Source organism: Natrix helvetica, assembly GCF_964273705.1.
Source record: "Natrix helvetica genome assembly, chromosome: 4".
NCBI classification, from domain to species: Eukaryota; Metazoa; Chordata; class Lepidosauria; order Squamata; family Natricidae; genus Natrix; species Natrix helvetica.
The window spans coordinates 169,185,397-169,203,661 of NC_138550.1; the positions used below are offsets into that span (position 1 = coordinate 169,185,397).

General features: G+C 45.9%; 1 protein-coding gene across 2 annotated transcripts; it reads left to right on the forward strand.

The window, feature by feature from the left end:
• The first annotated feature begins 1,285 nt into the window (after positions 1 to 1,285).
• THEM6 (thioesterase superfamily member 6) lies at positions 1,286 to 17,601 on the forward strand. Of its 2 annotated transcripts, XR_014175218.1 has the most exons (3): positions 1,286 to 1,882; positions 11,459 to 11,662; positions 17,582 to 17,601. XR_014175218.1 is itself a non-coding variant. In XM_081951111.1 (2 exons), exons 1-2 carry the CDS (start codon positions 1,370 to 1,372, stop codon positions 11,570 to 11,572), a joined length of 627 nt encoding a protein of 208 aa, XP_081807237.1. In that variant the 5' UTR covers positions 1,286 to 1,369; the 3' UTR covers positions 11,573 to 13,350. The 2 variants fall into 2 exon arrangements, 1 of the variants encoding a protein (XP_081807237.1); XM_081951111.1 differs by lacking the exon at positions 17,582 to 17,601 and having other exon boundaries at positions 11,459 to 13,350.
• Positions 17,602 to 18,265: the final 664 nt, after the last annotated feature.

Below are 18,265 nucleotides of genomic sequence, written 5' to 3' on the forward strand. Positions count from 1 at the left end.
GCGGAGCTTCAGCCTCTAAGAAAAACCCTGAGAGAGAGACGTTCGCTTGAAGAGCATGGATTTGCAATGGGCAGCAGGGGGCGCTAACACACCAGGATACGCTTTGAACTGATCCCGTAAACCAACGCCTTACAGCAAAAGCTTCAACTCTTCCGGGTTGATGGGACCGCGGCAGGGAAGGGGTTAATGGGCGTTGCTTTCAAATGTGAACCTCTTGACGCAGATAGAGGGAAGATCTCGCTTCCCATCCCCTAATCGTACATCCTCCCTCCCTCCTTTTTTCATTCCTCCCTCCCTTCTTCCCTCTTTTTTCCTTCCTTCCTTCTCTTTTCCTTCCTTCCTTCCTTCTTCCCTCCCTCCCTTCTCCTCTTCCCCTCCCTCCCTCCCTCCCTTCATTCTTCCTTCTTTTCCTTCCTTCTTCTCTTTTCCTCCCTCCCTCCCCTCTTTTCCTTGTTTTCTTTTTGCCTTCCTTCCTTCCAACTTCTCTCACTCCCTTTCTTCTTCCCTCTTTCCCTTCCTCCCTCACTTCTTCTCTTTTTTTGCCTTCCTGCCTTCCTTCCTTCTTCCCTCTTTTCCTTCCTTCCTTCCTTCCTTCCTTCTTCTCTCTTTTCCTTCCTTCCTTCTTCTCTCTTTTCCTTCCTTCCCTCCCTCCCTGTAAAAAAAATAAAATAAAACAATGGAAAAGGAAGTTTAAAAAAGGAAAACCATCAAAACAAAACAAAAGAAATCAAGCAAACGCGGGCTTCTCCAGACACGGGCATGACACACCGGTTTCAATAAAGAACGCCCTGTTTCATTCTAAACCCCTCAAACCTCCATCATCTGCACTTTACATGCCTCCCTATCCATCATCCCATTCGCCCGCCCCCACCCCCTATCCCTCGGTGAAGCTCTGCAGCCTTGCCAGACAAAGCAGCCAACGACAAAAGCACAGCGAATCCTTTCCAGAAATACAGTACATTGTGCAAAAACGGGGAGGGAAACACACACACACACACACACACACACACACACAGACAAACCAAAAGGATGCAATGCCTTTGCTGGGTGCGCTGCAGGAAGCAGGGGAGCCACCAGGGGGCGCTGCGGACTCCCCTTGGGCCCAGAGCTGGCAGCCTTAAGCTGACTTCAGGCAGAAGGGAGGGGCAGTTTGGCTGAAAGCAGGAAGAATCCAAAGGGCAGATTAAAATTGAAAAAAGAGGGGGAGGAAGCAGCAGGAGCTGCAGCTCCCCCGCCCGGTGCAGAGTGGTTCATTCCTCAGCTGCACCAGCAGACCGGAAGACGGCTCAGGCACGGTGCCGGCAAAGGTCCTCTCTCCATCCACATCCGAGCATCCCATCGCCTGGGCCCAGGTGAGCCTCTCTTGAGGATGCCCACGCTGCTCCTGATCTGCGGGACGGCGGCCGCCGCCTTCTTTGCCTACCTGGATGGCTGGTACCTGCTGAGGATGCCCTTCATTTACCTGTACGCCAGGTGGCTGCTTCCCGCCATCGCCGACCCTTTGCAAGAGCAGCACTTCCACAGCTGGGTGCTGCCCTCCGACCTGGACCTCCTGGTTCATATGAACAACGCCCGCTACCCCCGCGAGGCCGACATGGCCCGTTGCGTCTACATGGTGCGCTGTGGGCTCTTCCAGGCCATCTGGGCCCTGGGGGGCCACACCATGCTCTCCGCCTCCTGCTGTCGCTTCCGGCGTTCCCTTCAGCTGCTGGAGCGTTTCACCATCCAGACGCGCATCCGAGGCTGGGACCACCGGGCGTTCTTCCTGGAGCACCGTTTCGTCAGCGCCCGGGACGGCTTCGTTTGCGCGGTCTTGTTAGTGCGGCAACATGTGGCGGGCACCACTCCGGGCATGGCGGTGGAGCGGGTGTGCCAGAGGAAGGTGAGGGCCTGAAAGGGCTGGGAGGCTGAAGGGGGAGCCTACAGGTTAAAAAAAAGGCGGCGCATCCCAAGGGCGGAGAGGACGGAGAGAAATAAGGGGGTTGGCAGGGACCCTAGAGGTCTTCTAGCCCAACCCGTTGCTCAAGCAGGAGACCGTATACCTGTGGTGGTGAACCAATGGCACGGGTGGCACGCAAAGCCCTCTCTTCATGCACGCTAGCCCAGCTCCACTCATGCCTCCCGCCGACCACTTGGTCTTGGGGTCTCTGTGGCACATGCGTGGCAGTGGGGCATGTGCAGGGGGGACACATGCGTGCATGCAAGGGGTGGGGCATATACATGGGGGGGCACTTGCATTGTATTTTAGGGCCTCGCACTGTGCCCCTGTGGCCCATTTTGGCTTCCAGGTCTGGAAATCTTCCTGAACCAACCTGGAAGCCAAATATGGGGGTTGGGGGGGATGGAGCGCATGGGCAGGGGGAAGGGGAGCGCAGGGGGTCGCATACACATGCGTGGAGGGTGCGGGGGTGGTCACGTGCGTTGCATTGTCACGCAATGACATTCCACTGTTTCTCAACCTTGGCAACTGAAGATGTCCGGAGTTCAACTCCCAGAATTCCCCAGCCAGTTGGCTGGGGAATTCTGGGAGTTGAAGTCCGGACATCTTCAAGTTGCCAAGATTGAGAAACACTAGGTAAGAGGAACTCCTTGGCTGTTGTAAGTCGAGGACTTCCTGAGTAATGCATCATTTTTGATGGGTTTTTCTTTTCGATGCATTTATTTGGCATGTGGCATATCAGTCATGGAGTCGCAACCTATACAGATAGTCCTCGACTTACAACAGTTCAGTTAGTGGCCATTCGAAGTTACAAAGGCAGTGAAAAATGTGGACCGATGACTGCTTTTCACACTTAACGACCGTCGCACCCTCCCCAGGGCCATTTGATCAAAAGTACGTCCTTGGCAACTGATTCATTTTTAGGAAGGTCTCGATGTCCCCTTTGGCGACCTTCTGACGAGCCGAATCCATCCGATTCACTTAACAACCAGGTGTCTAAGTTAACAACGGCAGGGATTCACTTATCAAGTGTAACGAGAAAGGTCACCAAACAGGGCAAAACTCACCACAACTGTCCCGCTTAGCAACGGAAATTTGGGACTCGGTTATTAGTCTGGAACTGTCTCTAATTGTCCTCCCTGTCAGGAAGTTTCTCCTTACTTCCAGGTTGCTTCTCTCCTGGATTAGTTTCCATCCATTGTTTCCTGTCCTGTTTTCTGGTGCTTTGGAGAATAAATTGACCCCCTTCTTCTTTGTGGCAGCCCCTCAAAATATTGGAAGACTGTGATCATGTTTACCCTTGGTCCTTCTCAATTTAAAAATGGATTTTATACAATATAATACAATGGCAGAGTTGGAAGGGACCTTGGAGGTCTTCTAGTCCAACCCCCTGCCTAGGCAGGAAACCCTACACCGTTTTCTTCTTAAAGCTCACAGTTCAATGGGTTAAATCATTGGAGACGTTAAAAATTTCAAAGCGACATCCCCCAATGGTGTCACTGAAGATTTTCCTCCCCCCACCTCCCTTGTTAGGGGTAGTCCTCAACTTACGACCACAAGTGAGGCCAAATTTACATTGCTAAGCGAGACGCTTAAGTGGATTTTGCCTCCTTTTACGGCCTTCTGGTGGTTTTGAAAATAAATGGACCCCCTTGCGTGGTAGCCTCTCAAACCCTTTCACAGGGGTCGCCTAAGACCGTCGGAAAACGCATATTTTCGATGGTTTTAGGAACGGCGTAGACTGAGCTCAAACTACAGCTCCCGGCACCCCCTTCTGAGCCAGGGAAAGAAAAGCTGGGTGCCAGCCGGCTGCTCCTCCGTGGCAAAGCTTCTGATATGCTCTTTGGCACAGCCGCCCTGAGCCACAAGCGCTGAGCGGTCGCCCCTCCTTTCCTAGAAAGAGAGCCTCGCTCGGCCACGGTAGCCCCTGGTGGCCCGGCAAAGATCTCGGGTTTTAACTTCAAACTGGGGAAGTGAGAATCCGGGGCTGCAGCCCTCTGAGTTCAGTTCTGGTCACCACGATGTAGAAAAGATGTGGAGACTCCAGAAAGAGTGCAGAGAAGAGCAACTAAGAGGATTAGGGGACTGGAGACTAAAACATATGAAGAACGGTTGCAGGAACTGGGAATGTTTAGCTTAAGAGAAAGAAGGACTAGGGGAGACAGGATAGCAGTCTTCCAATATCTCAGGGGCTGCCACAAAGTAGAGGGAGTCAAACTATTCTCCAAGGCACCTGTGGGTAGAACAAGAAGCAATGGGTGGAAACTAATCAAGGAGAGAAGCAAGTTAGAACTGAGGAGAAATTTCCTGACAGTGAGCACAATGAATCAGTGGAACAGAAGTTGCCTCCAGAAGTTGTGAATGCCCCAACACTGGAAGTCTTTAAGAAGATGTTGGATAGACATTTGTCTGAAGTGGTGTAGGGTTTCCTGCCTAGGCAGGGGGTTGGACTAGAAGACCTCCAGGGTCCCTTCCAACTCTACTATTGTATTGTATTGTGTTGTGTTGTGTTGTATTGTATTGTATTGTATTGAGTCTCAAAGGAGGCGTCCTTGCACTTTGCTGACTTTGCTGCACAAAGCTAACCTGTAACTTTGCACGATGCTCAAGTATGGACTTTAAATACAGTTGGGTCAATGCCCTAATTCGTATTCAGTTAATTATTGCTTTTCTATCCTCTCTTCCTTCTGGGAGTTCTGGGAGTGCCCGGCTCAGGGATCGCCGTTCAAATAACAACCTCTGAGGAAGGCCAATTGGAGTGTTATCAGCCCCAAGTCAGCCGCTTTCTGGTCTCTTCAGCCCAAGCCATAATCAGTATTAATTCTTGCCTTAGCCCTTTATTCATACATTGCACAAGCGATGAATCAAACTCCTGTTGGGTTCGTGGCAAACTGAATTATAAACTATATAATTTGTGATGTAGTCATGTACTATGGTGGCTAAGTACACTGTGAGCTATAATGACTTTGATATAATACAATAATACAATAATAATACAATAGTAGAGTTGGAAGGGACCTTGGAGGTCTTCTAGTCCAACCCCCTGCCTAGGCAGGAAATATTGGCTGAACTCATTCAATATGTTGGTGACCATAGAATTATTATTACGTGGAAGAGATTTTGCAATTGTTTGTGATGAGTTTTAAAAAAGGGTAGCCTTCTAAGCTTATAAAGAAATTTCCAGAAAGCCTTCTGGCTTTCTTCTAGCTACATACGTTTAGTTTATACAGTATTTGAGTGACCGGTGAAAAGGGCCAGTTAACATCTGTTGATGCTGTGCAGCTGAAGTTCAACTTCTCTTTGAATCTGAGTGGCTTCATTATCCAGAAGTCATAAAATTCTTCACAGTGCGCCGTCTAGACTTTTTATGAAAACCGTCTTGTCTGTCTTTAACCAGGTGCAATAACGTGGCAAAATATCTCAGTTTGATTGTTGGATTTTCACTGGGTAGATGCAAATGTGAACTCTTACTAGCGGTTGGACTCAAAATGGGTCTTTCATTCATTATGTTCAATTTGTAATCATGAAAATGCATCCTGCCTATCAGATATTTTACATCGCGGTTCATAACCGTGGCAAAACTACAGTTATGAAGTAGCAACGAAAATAATTTTATGGTTGGGGGGGTCACCACAACATGAGGAACTGTATTAAAGGGTCGCGGCGTTGGGAAGGTTGAGAACCACTGGTTTAGAAAGAGTGCAGAGAAGAGCAACCAAGAGGATTAGGGGACTGGAGACTAAAACATAGGAAGAACGGTTGCAGGAACTGGGTATGTCTAGCTTAAGAGAAAGAAGGACCAGGGGAGACAGGATAGCAGTCTTCCAATATCTCAGGGGTTGCCACAAAGAAGAGGGAGTCAAACTATTCTCCAAAGCCCCTGTGGACAGAACAAGAAGCAATGGGTGGAAACTAATCAAGGAGAGAAGCAACTTAGAACTGAGGAGAAACTTCCTGACAGTGAGAACAATTAATCAGTGGAACAGAAGTTGCCTCCAGAGGTTGTGAATGCCCCAACACTGGAAGTCTTTAAGAAGATGTTGGATAGCCATCTGTCTGAAATGGTATAGGGTTTCCTGCCTAGGCAGGGGGTTGGACTAGAAGACCTCCAGGGTCCCTTCCAACTCTTGTTATTCTGTTATTAAGCTTAGAAGGTAGAAAGAATGCAGAGAAGAGCAACAAAGAGGATTAGGGAACTGGAGACTAAAACATATGAAGAACAATTGCAGGAACTGGGCATGTCTAGTTTAATGAAAAGAAGGACTAGGGGAGAGATGATAGCAGTCTTCCAATATCTCAGGGGTTGCCACAAAGAAGAGGGAGTGAAACTATTCTCTAAGGCACCTGAGGGTACAACAAGGAGCAATGGGTGGAAACTAATCAAGGAGAGAAGCAACCTAGAACTATGGATGAATTTCTTGACAGTTAGAATAATTAATCAGTGGAACAACTTGCCTCCAGAAGTTGTAAATGCTCCAACAGTGGAAGTTTTAAAGTAGATGTTGTCTACATTTGTCTGAAGTGGGTTTCCTGCCTAAGCAGGGGGGTTGGACTAGAAGACCTCCAAGGTCCCTTCCAACTCTTTTATTCTACCCCTTTCTGCTTACTCAGGATCTGCTTACTCAGGGTTAAATCATTGACCATTCAAGAAAAATATTGGCTGGTTTGCCAAGAACCACCTCAACAAAGTTAAAAACCCCAAAGAGATACCTTTTAGACTCTCTGGAGTTCCCCATACACTCCACCCCAATGGAGTCCTTCTCCCAAGCAAACCCAGTGAAAAAGTACCAATAAAAGAATATATTTATAACTCAGGTGTGGAACTGTGGGCTCCTTGATGCTCTCCAAGCTTGGTTGTTTCCTTCTTGGCGTTTCATTACCAAACTAGGTATCATCATCAGTGCTAGAAGGGAGTGGGGCTTGCTTGCTCTCTATTTATACATCAGTGACTTTCCTTGTCACGGGGGTGGGGTGCTTTCATTGGTTCCTTGGTTGGGCCGCTGTTGACTGAGTTGATAACCAACCCCACTCCCTTCTAGCACTGATGGTGTTACTTTGTTTGGTAATGAAACGTCTTCAAGGAAAGAAACTCTGCAATTCAATTCTCTTTTAGCACTCGTGGTGTTACCTAGTTGGGTAATGAAAGGTCTGTAAGAAAATCCTCGAGCTCAGAGAGCACCAAGGACCCCTCAGTCCTCCTCCTCCTCCTGTCCATAGCCCCCTCCCTTCTATCACTGATGATGTTCCCTAGTTGAATCATGAAACATCTACAAGAAAACAACCAGGTGAGAAAGAACTAAGGAACCCAGAGTTGCTCTCCTCCTCCTCCTCCTCCTCCTCCTCCTCCTCCTCCTCCTCCTCCTCCTCCTCCTCCTCCTCCTCCTCCTCCTCCTCTCTGCAAATTCAATTCTCTTTTAGCACTGATGATGTCACCTAACTGGGTAATGAAATGTCTACGAAAATCAAGCTAAGAGAGCACCAAGGACCTGAGAGTTCCCCCCCTTCTCCTCCTTTTTCTCCTTCTCTCTGCAAATGCAATTCCCTTTTAGCCCTGATGAGGTTACCTAGTTGGGTGATGAAATGTCTGCAAGATTGTAACCAAACTCAAACACCACCAAGCACTCCACCTAGGAATAACTCTTACTTTCTGGGGGGAATATACAGATACAGATACAGATACAGATACAGATATAGATGATATAGATATACATATACATATACATATAGATATATAGATGTATGTATGTATGTATGTATGTATGTATGTATGTATGTATGTATGTATGTATGTGTGTTACAACCCCTGGTATGCCCAAATATGGGAGGGAGCTCACTACTCCCCCTTTCTGTCCTTTGGCTCATTACAGAAAACCATCCAGGCAGAAAACCATATTTTTATTTTTAATGTTGCCTTTGCTATGTTTGTGTTGTATTTGTGCTGATAAATAAATAAAGGGAGACTAGTATAGATCTATTTCAAGCTATTTAGCTCTCATCAGCTAGCCGAATCCCAGTAAGGGTATGGCTAGCTGATGAGAGCTAAATAGCTTGAAATAGATCTATACTAGTCTCCCTTTATTTATTTATCAGCACAAATACAACACAAATATAAAAAGGCAACATTAAAAATATGGTTTTCTGCCTGGATGGTATCCTGTAGTGGGCCGATAGACAGAAAGGGGGAGTAGTGAGCTCCCTCCCATATTTGGGCATACCAGGGGTTGTAACACACACACACACACACAGATATATATATATATATATATATATATATATATATATATATATATATATATATATATGTATATGTATATGTATATGTATATGTATATGTATATGTATATGTATATGTATATGTATATGTAGATGTAGATGTAGATGTAGATGTAGATGTAGATGTAGATGTAGATGTAGATGTAGATGTAGATGTAGATGTAGATGTAGATGTAGATGTAGATGTAGATGTAGATGTAGATGTAGATGTAGATGTAGATGATGTAGATGTAGATGTAGATGTAGATGATATAGATATAGATATAGATATAGATGATATAGATATAGATATAGATATAGATATAGATATAGATGGTGGGTCACACCAGATCGCAGATGAAGCATCCAGCCAGCAATCCCTGGGCGGGATGGGACAACTCCATGGGAGTGTGCATAACTTTCCCACCTGGATTAGTAAAATGTCCAGATGGATGGCTTGCAAAGTCGGGCGTGGCATTCTTGAATCCGCAGAGCCTTTCATAAGGTTTGGTTGGTTGTCCCAAGCCTTTCAGTATCACTCAACCCAGCTGGCTCTGGGTGACGAAAGAGGCACGGTTTTCCCGAACCAGGTGCCATCCAGATGTTTAGCTCTTCAAATGACTTCATTGTCAGTCAGGTTAGTTAGAGAGTTTACAACCCACTAGCAATGGCCCTTAGACTTATATACCGCTTCACAGTGTATTTACAGCCCTCTCTAAGCAGTTTACAGGTTTACAGAGTCAGCATCTTAGCCCCAACAATCTGGGTCCTCGTTTTACCCACCTCGGAAGGACAGAAGGCTGAGTCAACCTCGAACCTGGTGAGATTTGAACTACCAAATTGCAGGCAGCCGGCAGGCAGCAGAAGGAGCCTGCAGCAATGCACTCTAATGACAAGGAACAGAGGGAGGGAGGGAGAAGGAAGGAAATGAAAATGAAGGAAGGAAGGAAGGAAGGAAGGAAGGAAGGAAGGAAGGAAGGAAGGAAGGAAGGAAGGACTTACAGTATATACCACTTCACGGTGCTTTTACAGTCCTCTCTAAGATGTTTACAGAGTCAGCCTCTTGCCCCCAACAATCTGGCTACTCATTTTACCCACCTCAAACTCCTGGCAATGGGCAAATTAGCCTGCAATAATGCATTCTAACCATGGCGCCACCCTTCCTTCCTTCCTTCCTTCCTTCCTTCCTTCCTTCCTTCCTTCCCTCCTTTCCTTTCCTTTCCTTTCCTTCCTTCCTTCCCAATAGCATATACATCTTCACGGGGCTTTTATGGCCCTCTCTAAGCAGTTTTACAAAGTCAACATCTTGCCCCCAACAATCTGGGTTCTCATTTTACCCACCTCAGAAGGATGGGAGGCTGAGTCAAATTTGAGGATCAAACCACTGGCAGTTGGCAGAGTCAGCCTGCAATACTGCATTCTAACCACTGTTCCACCATGGCCCTTCCTTCCTTCCTTCCTTCCTTCCCTCCCTCCCTCCCTCCCTCCCTCCCTCCCTCCCTCCCTCCTTCCTTCCTTCCTTCCTTCCTTCCTTCCTTCCTTCCTTCCTTCCTTCCTTCCTTCTTTCCTTTCTTACACTATCCCTAGCTCTTAGACTTATATACCACTTCACAGTGCTTCACAGTCCTCTCTAAGTGTCTTACAGAGTCAGCCTATTGTCCTCAACAATCTGGCTTCTCATTTTACCCACCTCGGAAGGATGGAAGGCTGAGTTAACCTTGACCGGTCAGAATCAAACTGCTGGTAATGAGCAGAGTCAGCCTGCAATACTGCATTCTGACCACTTCTTCGATAAAAAAGATGGACTGGGAATTTTTAGTAGAGGAGGAGAAGGAGGAAAGAAGGAAGGGAGAAATGGAGGTGGAGATAGCTCTTGTTCCCTCAAGACCGATACCTGTTGGCTAAATGTGTTGCTTTCTTGGTTTGACAGAGCCAAGAAAATTTACAGTTACAAGGGTAGAAGCTTGAAATTTAGGAACAGAAGAGACATCCCAAAACTTGTTTTTGTAACTTGAAATACCCGCATTTCAATCTGGCTTCAGGGAACAGAGGACAGGGCAATCATAAATTGTACATATGTAGTAAGAAAGCCAGTTGGGTGACTTTGGGCCAATCACCAGGAGACGGTGAGTTCTAGTCCTGTTTTAGGCATGAAAACCAGCTGGGTGACTGGGCCAATTACCAGGAGACTGTGAGTTCTAGTCCCACCCTAAGCATGAAAGCTGGCTGGGTGACTTTGAGCCAATCACCAGGAGACGGTGAATTCTAGTCCCACCTTAAGCATGAAAGCCAGCTTGGTGACTTTGGCCCAACCACCAGGAAACAGCGAGTTCTAGTCCTGCTTTAGGCATCTAAGCCAGTTGAGTGACTTCAGGCCAATCACCAGGAGATGGTGAGTTCTAGTCCTACATTAGTCATGAAAGGCAGGTGGCCACTCCTCCTCTCTCACCCCAACCCACCTCACAACGTTGTTGTGGTGGTGGAGAAAATGGGAGGAAGAAGGCCATCGGACTACATTGGCTGCCTTGAATTATTTGTTGAAATAATAAAGGCGGGATATGAACAAGTACCGTATTTTTCGGAGTATAAGACGCTCCAGAGTATAAGACGCACCTTAGCTTTTGGGGAGGAAAATAAGTTGAAGAAAAATTCTGCCTCTGCCTACCAGCATCCATGGCATTCAGCTGGCTAGCTTCTTGACGTGGACCGCACGTTAACAAGGTCAGCCGATGAAGAGGCATCACAACTAAGTCAGCCAATGGGGGCTCTTTGGATTCTGAAATTTGTTGCGCGAACAACAAGGAGACGGGAAGGAGCCTGGCTTAGCTGAGAACTGAAAGTGAAACTGCTCGTGTTTTGCTTGTATTTCCTGCTACCTTGGTCATGTATTGTAGATTATTATTATTTTGAATCCTGCTGAATCAGTTACTGTGCTTTCTGAATGTGATTGCTGCTGCAAACTCTGACCAGCCAGGTCAGCTTCAGCACTTATTGCAGCCTGATTCAGCACAGCTGATTGGCAGGTGGATCGGACTGCCAGAATACTCCCAATCAGCTGCTCCAGGCTGCAGGGATCGCCACCGACTGTCACTGCCTCCATGCCTCACGTTTTTGGCCTCTGGTGGGGGTGGGTGGAGCTACATTCACTGTATAAGATGCACCCAAATTTTCACCCTCTTTGGGGGGGGGGGAAAGGTGCGTCTTATACGGTAGCATATTACATTTGCTGATGGTTTTCTTTTCCTCCTTCTTCTGTTTGAATTGCAGATGGAATCCCCAGCCCTGTCGGAAGAGATCCAGCATTGGTTGAGGTACAACGAAGCCAGCAGCCAGAACCTCAGGATGGAGAGTGACCTCCTAGAGAAGAGTAAAGCCCTCTGATCGGGGTCCTCGCCAGCGCCCCTCACCCTCTTCCAGACCAGGCTTCCATCCCCAAAAGGATGGGAGAGGATTTGCCGTCTCTTCTTTGCGGTGGGTACCTGAAGGGAAAGCTGGAACAGCTGGACTTGAAGGCCCTCCATGCCCCCAATTGGCCAGTTGGATGGAGGGCAGGAGCCCGCTCCTTCTTGTTCTTCCTCCTCCTCCTCTTTACTGTTCTTTCTTCTTCCCTCTACCCATTTCTTCTTCCTCTCCTCTTTCTCCTCCTTCTTGATCTTCTTCCTTCTTCTTTTTCCTCTACTTCTTTCTCTCCACTCCTCCTCCCCTCCCCTTCCATCCTTTCCCTTCCCTTCTCTCCTTGTTTTTCCTCCTCCTCCTCCTCCTCCTCTTTATTCTTCTTTCTTCTCCCCTCCCCTTCCAACTTCTCTTCCCTTCCATTTTCCCTTATCTCCACTCCTCTCCTCCTTCTTGTTCTTCCTCCTCCTCTTTACTCTTCTTCCTTCGCCTCTTCACTCAGTTCTTCTTCCCCCTCTTTTCTCTCTCCTCTTCCTCCCCCTTATTGTTCTTCTAGACAGAAAGAAAGAAGGACTAGGAAGAAGGACTAGGGGAGACATGATAGCAGTCTTCCCATATCTCAGGGGTTGCCACAAAGAAGAGGGAGTCAAACTGTTCTCCAAGGCACCTGAGGGTAGAACAAGAAGCAATGGGTGGAAACTAATCAAGGAGAGAAGCAACTTAGAACTGAGGAGAAACTTCCTGAAGTTAGAAGAATTAATCAATGGAACAGAAGTTGCCTCCAGAAGTTGTGAATGCCCCAACACTGGAAGTCTTTAAGAAGATGTTGGATAGCCATCTGTCTGAAACGGTATAGGGTTTCCTGCCTAGGCAGGGGGTTGGACTAGAAGACCTCCAAGGTCCCTTCCAACTCTGCTATTGTATTGTATCTTCTCTTTCCTCTTCTTCTTTCTCTCCTCTCCTCCCCTCCACTTCGATCTTCTCTTCCCTTCTCTCCTCTCCTTCTTCTTGTTCTTCCTCCTCTTTACTCTTATTTCTTCTCCCCTCTAATTTCTTCCTGCCCCTCTTTTCTCTTCTTCCTCCCTCTCCTCTTTCTCCCCCTTATTGTTATTTTCTTTTCTCTTCTTGTTTCTCTCCTCTCCTTCCATCTTTTCTTCCCTTCCATTTTCCCTTCTCTCCTCTCCTCCCCTCCTTCTTATTTTTCCTCCTCCTATTCCTCCTATTTACTCTTATTTCTTGTCTCCTACCCATTTCTTTTTCCTCCTCCCACTTTTCTCTTCTTCCTCCCTCTCCTCTTCCTCCTCATGGTTCTTCTTCCTTCTTCTCTTTCCTCTTCTTCTTTCTCTCCTCCCCTCTCTTCCCCTTCCATCTTCCTTTCCATCTTCTCTTCCCTTCCTTTCTCCTCTCTTCTTTTCCCCATATATTTTCATCTTTTCCTTCTGTTCCATATTTATTTCCACTCAGGCACTAGTAAAGTTTTCCCTCCGGTCCAAAACCGTCCTTATATTAGCCTGGCTTCAAAGCAAAGTGTTTGACATCTGAAATGTTTGCTCTTCTATTGCACTATAGAAATATTCAGGGATATTAAACACCTACGCTAGTTTTTAATACATGCTTATTTATTATTTATTTATTGATGAATTACATCTATAGGAACACCCCACCCCACCCCCTGTTAAGGCAATGTGGGCGACTTATGACATCACAAAATGTCAATTAGAAAGTTATGGTTAAGAACATTTAAAGTTAAAGCATTAAAAGGTATGTCATATGAACCATTTTTGTTGTGTGTTCTTTATTCCATCTGTGGAATTTTTCTCTCCAGACTTAAACACTAAGCGTTGTTTAACAGGGCTGGGAAAACATTTCCTGCTGCTGTTTTTTATCTTTCCAGATCCAGATCCAACTATGGAAAAATATACCTTCATTCCTAGCAGGTCTAATGCTAGAAGGAGAAGATTGCTTTTCTGCAAATCAGTTTTCTATGAGTTTTTCTGGATGCCGTATTCCAAGTGTGGCCTTACCAAGGCATTATAAAGTGGTATTAACACTTCACGTGATCTTGATTCTATCCCTCTGTTGATGCAGCCTAGAACTGTGTTGGCTTCTTTGGCAGCTGCCGCCCACAGCTGGCTCATATTTAAGTGGTTGTCCACTAGGACTCCAAGATCAGTTACTCTTGCAGTTACTACTATTGAGCAATGTACCACCTATACTGTACCTGTGCATTTCATTTTTCTTGCCTAAATGTAGAACCTTACCCTTTTCACCATTGAATTTCATTTTGCTAGTCTGTCTGTCAAGATCCTAATCAAAATCAAAATTGCCCAACCTCCTGGCACCTCTTTCACCAAATTTGATGAGGCCTGCATGATTCTGCTCTAAAGATCTCTGCAAACCTGCTTTGTCACTCCAGATTCCTTCTTCAGCATCCTTCATGGAAAAGTCGATTGCCCAATTTCCCCGCTTTTCATCTCCAGGTGTAGACATGCAGGTATTCCTCATTCAATCAATCAGAATAGAGCTGGAAGGTGCCCTGGAGGTCATCTAGGGCATCCCCCTGCTCAAGCAGGAGATCCTATAGCATTTCAGACAAGCGACTGTCCAGAATCTTTTTAAAAACTTCCAAGCACCCACAATTTCTGAAGGCAATTTCTGTTCTACTGGTTAATTGTCCTCACCATTAGGAAATTTCTCCTCAATTCCAGGTTGCTTTTCTCCTATATTAGTTTCCATCCATTGCTTAATGTCCTGCCTTCTGGTGGTTTGGAAAATAAATTGACCCCCTCCTCTTTGTGGCAGCCCCACAAATACTGGAAGGCTGCTATCATGTCCCCCCCCCTAGTCCTTTTTTTCCTCTCGATCAGCCAAACCCAAATTCTGCACCCCATCTTCGTATGTTTTAGCCTCCAGGCCTTTAATCGTCTTAGTTGCTCTTCTTTGCACTTTTTCCAAAGTCTCTTTTTTAGAATGTGGTGACCAAAACTGGATGTGGCGTTCCAGGTGAGGATTTACTAAGGCTTTATAAAGTGGTACTAATATCTCACCTGATTTCGGTGCCTCTGTTTATACAGCCAGGGAAAGATGCTTGGCAACTGGTTCCTCTTTATGACGATTGCAATGGCCTGTGGTTATCATGTGACCTTCTTTTGGAAACTACTGATGAATAAAGTCAACGGGGAAGCCAGATTCACTTAACAACCGTGTTACTAAAAAGAGCAGTGAGTCACTTAACAACGATAGCAAGAAAGATCACAATATGCCAGCCAAATTCACTTAAATCTCTCGCTTAAAAGGTAAAGGTTCTCTCCTCGCACATATGTCCTAGCCATTCCCAACTCTAGGGGGCGGTGCTCATCTCCATTTCAAAGCCGAAGAGCTAGCACTGTCCGAAGATGTCTCCGTGGTCATGTGGCCGGCATAACTCAACGCCGAAGGCGCACGGAACGCTGTTCCCTTCCCACCAAAGGTGGTTCCTATTTTTCTACTTGCATTTTTTGCGTGCTTTCAAACTGCTAGGTTGGCAGAAGCTGGGACAAGTAACAGGAGCTCACTCCGTTAAGGGGCGCTAGTGATTCGAACCGTCGAACTGCCGACCTTTCTCTTCAACCAGCTCAGCATCTTAGCCACTGAGCTACCACGTCCCTTGGAAATTTCTCACTTAGCAACATAAAATTGGGCTCAAGGACTACCTGCAACAGGTGGAGGGAGGACAAATCTACAATGACAACATTGTGGGATGACACTTTGACCTTTTTAACGCCCCTACCGATTGAACTGTGACCTTTCAGAAGAAAATCCATTTTGAAATTGAGAAAGACTAGGGATGACAGGATCATCGTCTTCCAATATTTTGAGGGGCTGCCACAAAGAAGAGGGGCTCAAGCTATTTTCCAGAGCACCAGAAGTCAGGACAAGAAACAATGGATGGAAACTAATCAAGGAGAGAAGCAACCTGGAATTAAGGACAAATTCCCCAACAGTGAGGACAACTGACCAGTGGGATGGATTCCCTCTAGAAGTTGTGGGTGCTTCGTCACTGGAGGTTTTTAAAGAAGAGATTGGACAGCCATCTGTCTGAAATGGTAAAGGGTCTCCTGCTTGAGCAGGGGGTTGGACTAGAAGACCTCCAAGGTCCCTTCCTTTATTCTGTTAAAGCTGTACCAATGAAGTCACTAAAGTTCAGCTAGCCTGCTAAAGCTTCTTGTGGTTTATTTTGAGTATGTTGGTAATTCTCCCACCTTCCCTCTGGACTTAGGGTGAGGCTTAATGAAAGTCATGTTAAGCTTCAGGGAGGCTTAATATAATTAGGACTCACGTAGGAGGGAGGGAGGGAAGGAGGGAGAGAGAGAGAGGGAGGGAGGGGGAATATACTGAGGGATCCTTGGTGTTTTCTTAGCTTGACTGTTTCCTTGCAGACATTTGGAATGGCGTGGCTTGGCATGGCATGGAATAGGATAGGATAGGATAGGATAGGATAGGATAGGATAGGATAGGATAGGATAGGATAGGATAGGATGAGAGAATAAAAATTAGGATAAGAATGTGGAGTGGAGTAGAATAGAATAGAATAGGACTGGACTAGATTGGACTAGACTAGAAGAGAAGAGAAGAGAATAGGATAGGACTGGACTGGACTGGACTAGAATAGAATAGGACTGGACTAGACTGGACTGGACTAGAATAGAATAGAATAGAATAGAATAGAATAGAATAGAATAGAATAGAATAGGACTGGACTAGAATAGAATAGGACTGGACTAGACTAGAATATACTAGAATAGAGTAGAGTAGAGTAGAGTAGAGTAGAGTAGAGTAGAGTAGAGTAGAGTAGAGTAGAGTAGAGTAGAGTAGAAGAGTTGGAAGGGACCTTGGAGGTCTTCTAGTCCAACCCCCTGCTTAGGCAGGAAGTCCTATACCATTTCAGACAAATCTTTGTCCAATCTCTTCTTAAAGACTTCCAGTGTTGGGGCATTCACATCTTCTGGAGGCCAGCCATTCCACTGATTAATAGTTCTCATTGCCAGGAAATTTCTCCTTAGTCCTGGGTTGCTTCTCTCCTTGATGAGTTTGATTTGATTATCAAATAAGGTAACATCATGAGTGGTAGGTGATGACAGTAATAAAATCTCTGCACAAAAAGAGCGAAGCCCAGAGAGCACTAAGAACCTTTCCATTCAACCCTGAGTTGCAAAATATTCTCTTCTGTGAGATAAGAGTATTTCATTCTTCCAGTGGAAAATCTTATTTTTTTTAGATGTTTGTAAAAGGTAAAAGTTCCCCTCACACATCTGTGCTAGTTGTTCCCAACTCTACGGGGCAGTGCTCATCTCCATTTTAAAGCCAAAGAGCCAGCACTGTCCGAAGACGTCTCAATACAATACAATAGTAGAGTTGAAAGGGACCTTGGAGGTCTTCTAGTCCAACCCCCTGCCTAGGGAGGAAACCCTATACTGTTTCAGACAAATGGCTATCCAACATCTTCTTAAAGACTTCCAGTGTTGGGGCATTCACAACTTCTGGAGGCAACTTCTGTTCCACTGATTAATTGTTCTAACTGTCAGGAAATGTCTCCTCAGTTCTAAGTTGCTTCTCTCTTGATTAGTTTCCACCCATTGCTTCTTGTTCTACCCTTGGCTGCTTTGGAGAATAGTTTGACTCCCTCTTCTTTGTGGCAACCCCTGAGATATTGGAACACTGCTATCCGTGTCTCCGTGGTCATGTGGCCAGCATAACTAAATGCTGAAGGCGCACGGAACTCTGTTACCTCCCCACCAAAGGTGGTCCCTAGTTTCGGAGCTGCTAGCTTGGCAGAATCTGGGACAAGTAACGGGAGCTCACCCCATTATGCGGCGCAAGGGATTCGAACCGCCGAACTGCCGACCTCAATGTCCAAAACATAGTATCAGACGAATGGTGTTATTTCTTCCACAAACCAGGATTCTGAAAGCAAGACTCGGAGTTTTGTCTGAATGTTGGTTTCCTTTCTCCCTTTAGCAGAAAACCCATCATCGTTGTTTAGGCTGCTGTTCTGGTGATGTTTTTTTGTCTAATTTTTGAATCTTCTCTGGAGAGGGATGTTCAGAACTGCAGGTAAAGAAACCTTCAAGACTAAATGTTCTTTCTGCGCCAGCTCAGGAAGCTCAAACTGCCCAAAGAACTGCTGATTCAGTTCAACAGAGAATTCATTGAGTCTGTCATCTGCCCCACCGTAAGTGACTCTGCAAACCAACAAGACAGACGCAGACTTCAGAGGATAATTAGAACCACGGAAAAAACTATTGCTATCAACTGGCCTTCCGTTGAGGACCTGCACACTGCACGAGTCAAAAAGAGAGATGTGAAAATATCTACAGACCCTTCGCATCCTGGACATAAATTGTTTCTACTCCTACCTTCAAAATGTCGCTATAGAGCACTGCACATCAAGACAACTAGTCACAAAGACAGTTTTCTTCCCGAATGCCATCACTGTACTAAATAACTAATATCTACAACACTATTAAATTATCTACTTAAGACTGTATTACTATCCTTCTTCTCTTCCTTCCTAGTACCTATCTCTTCCCACTTATGACTATAACCATGTTGCTTGTACCTTTCAATGTATATTGTTTTATTTGTTTACTAGTACGATTTGACAGCTTATTAGTAACCTCGACTATCACTGTTATATCTTTT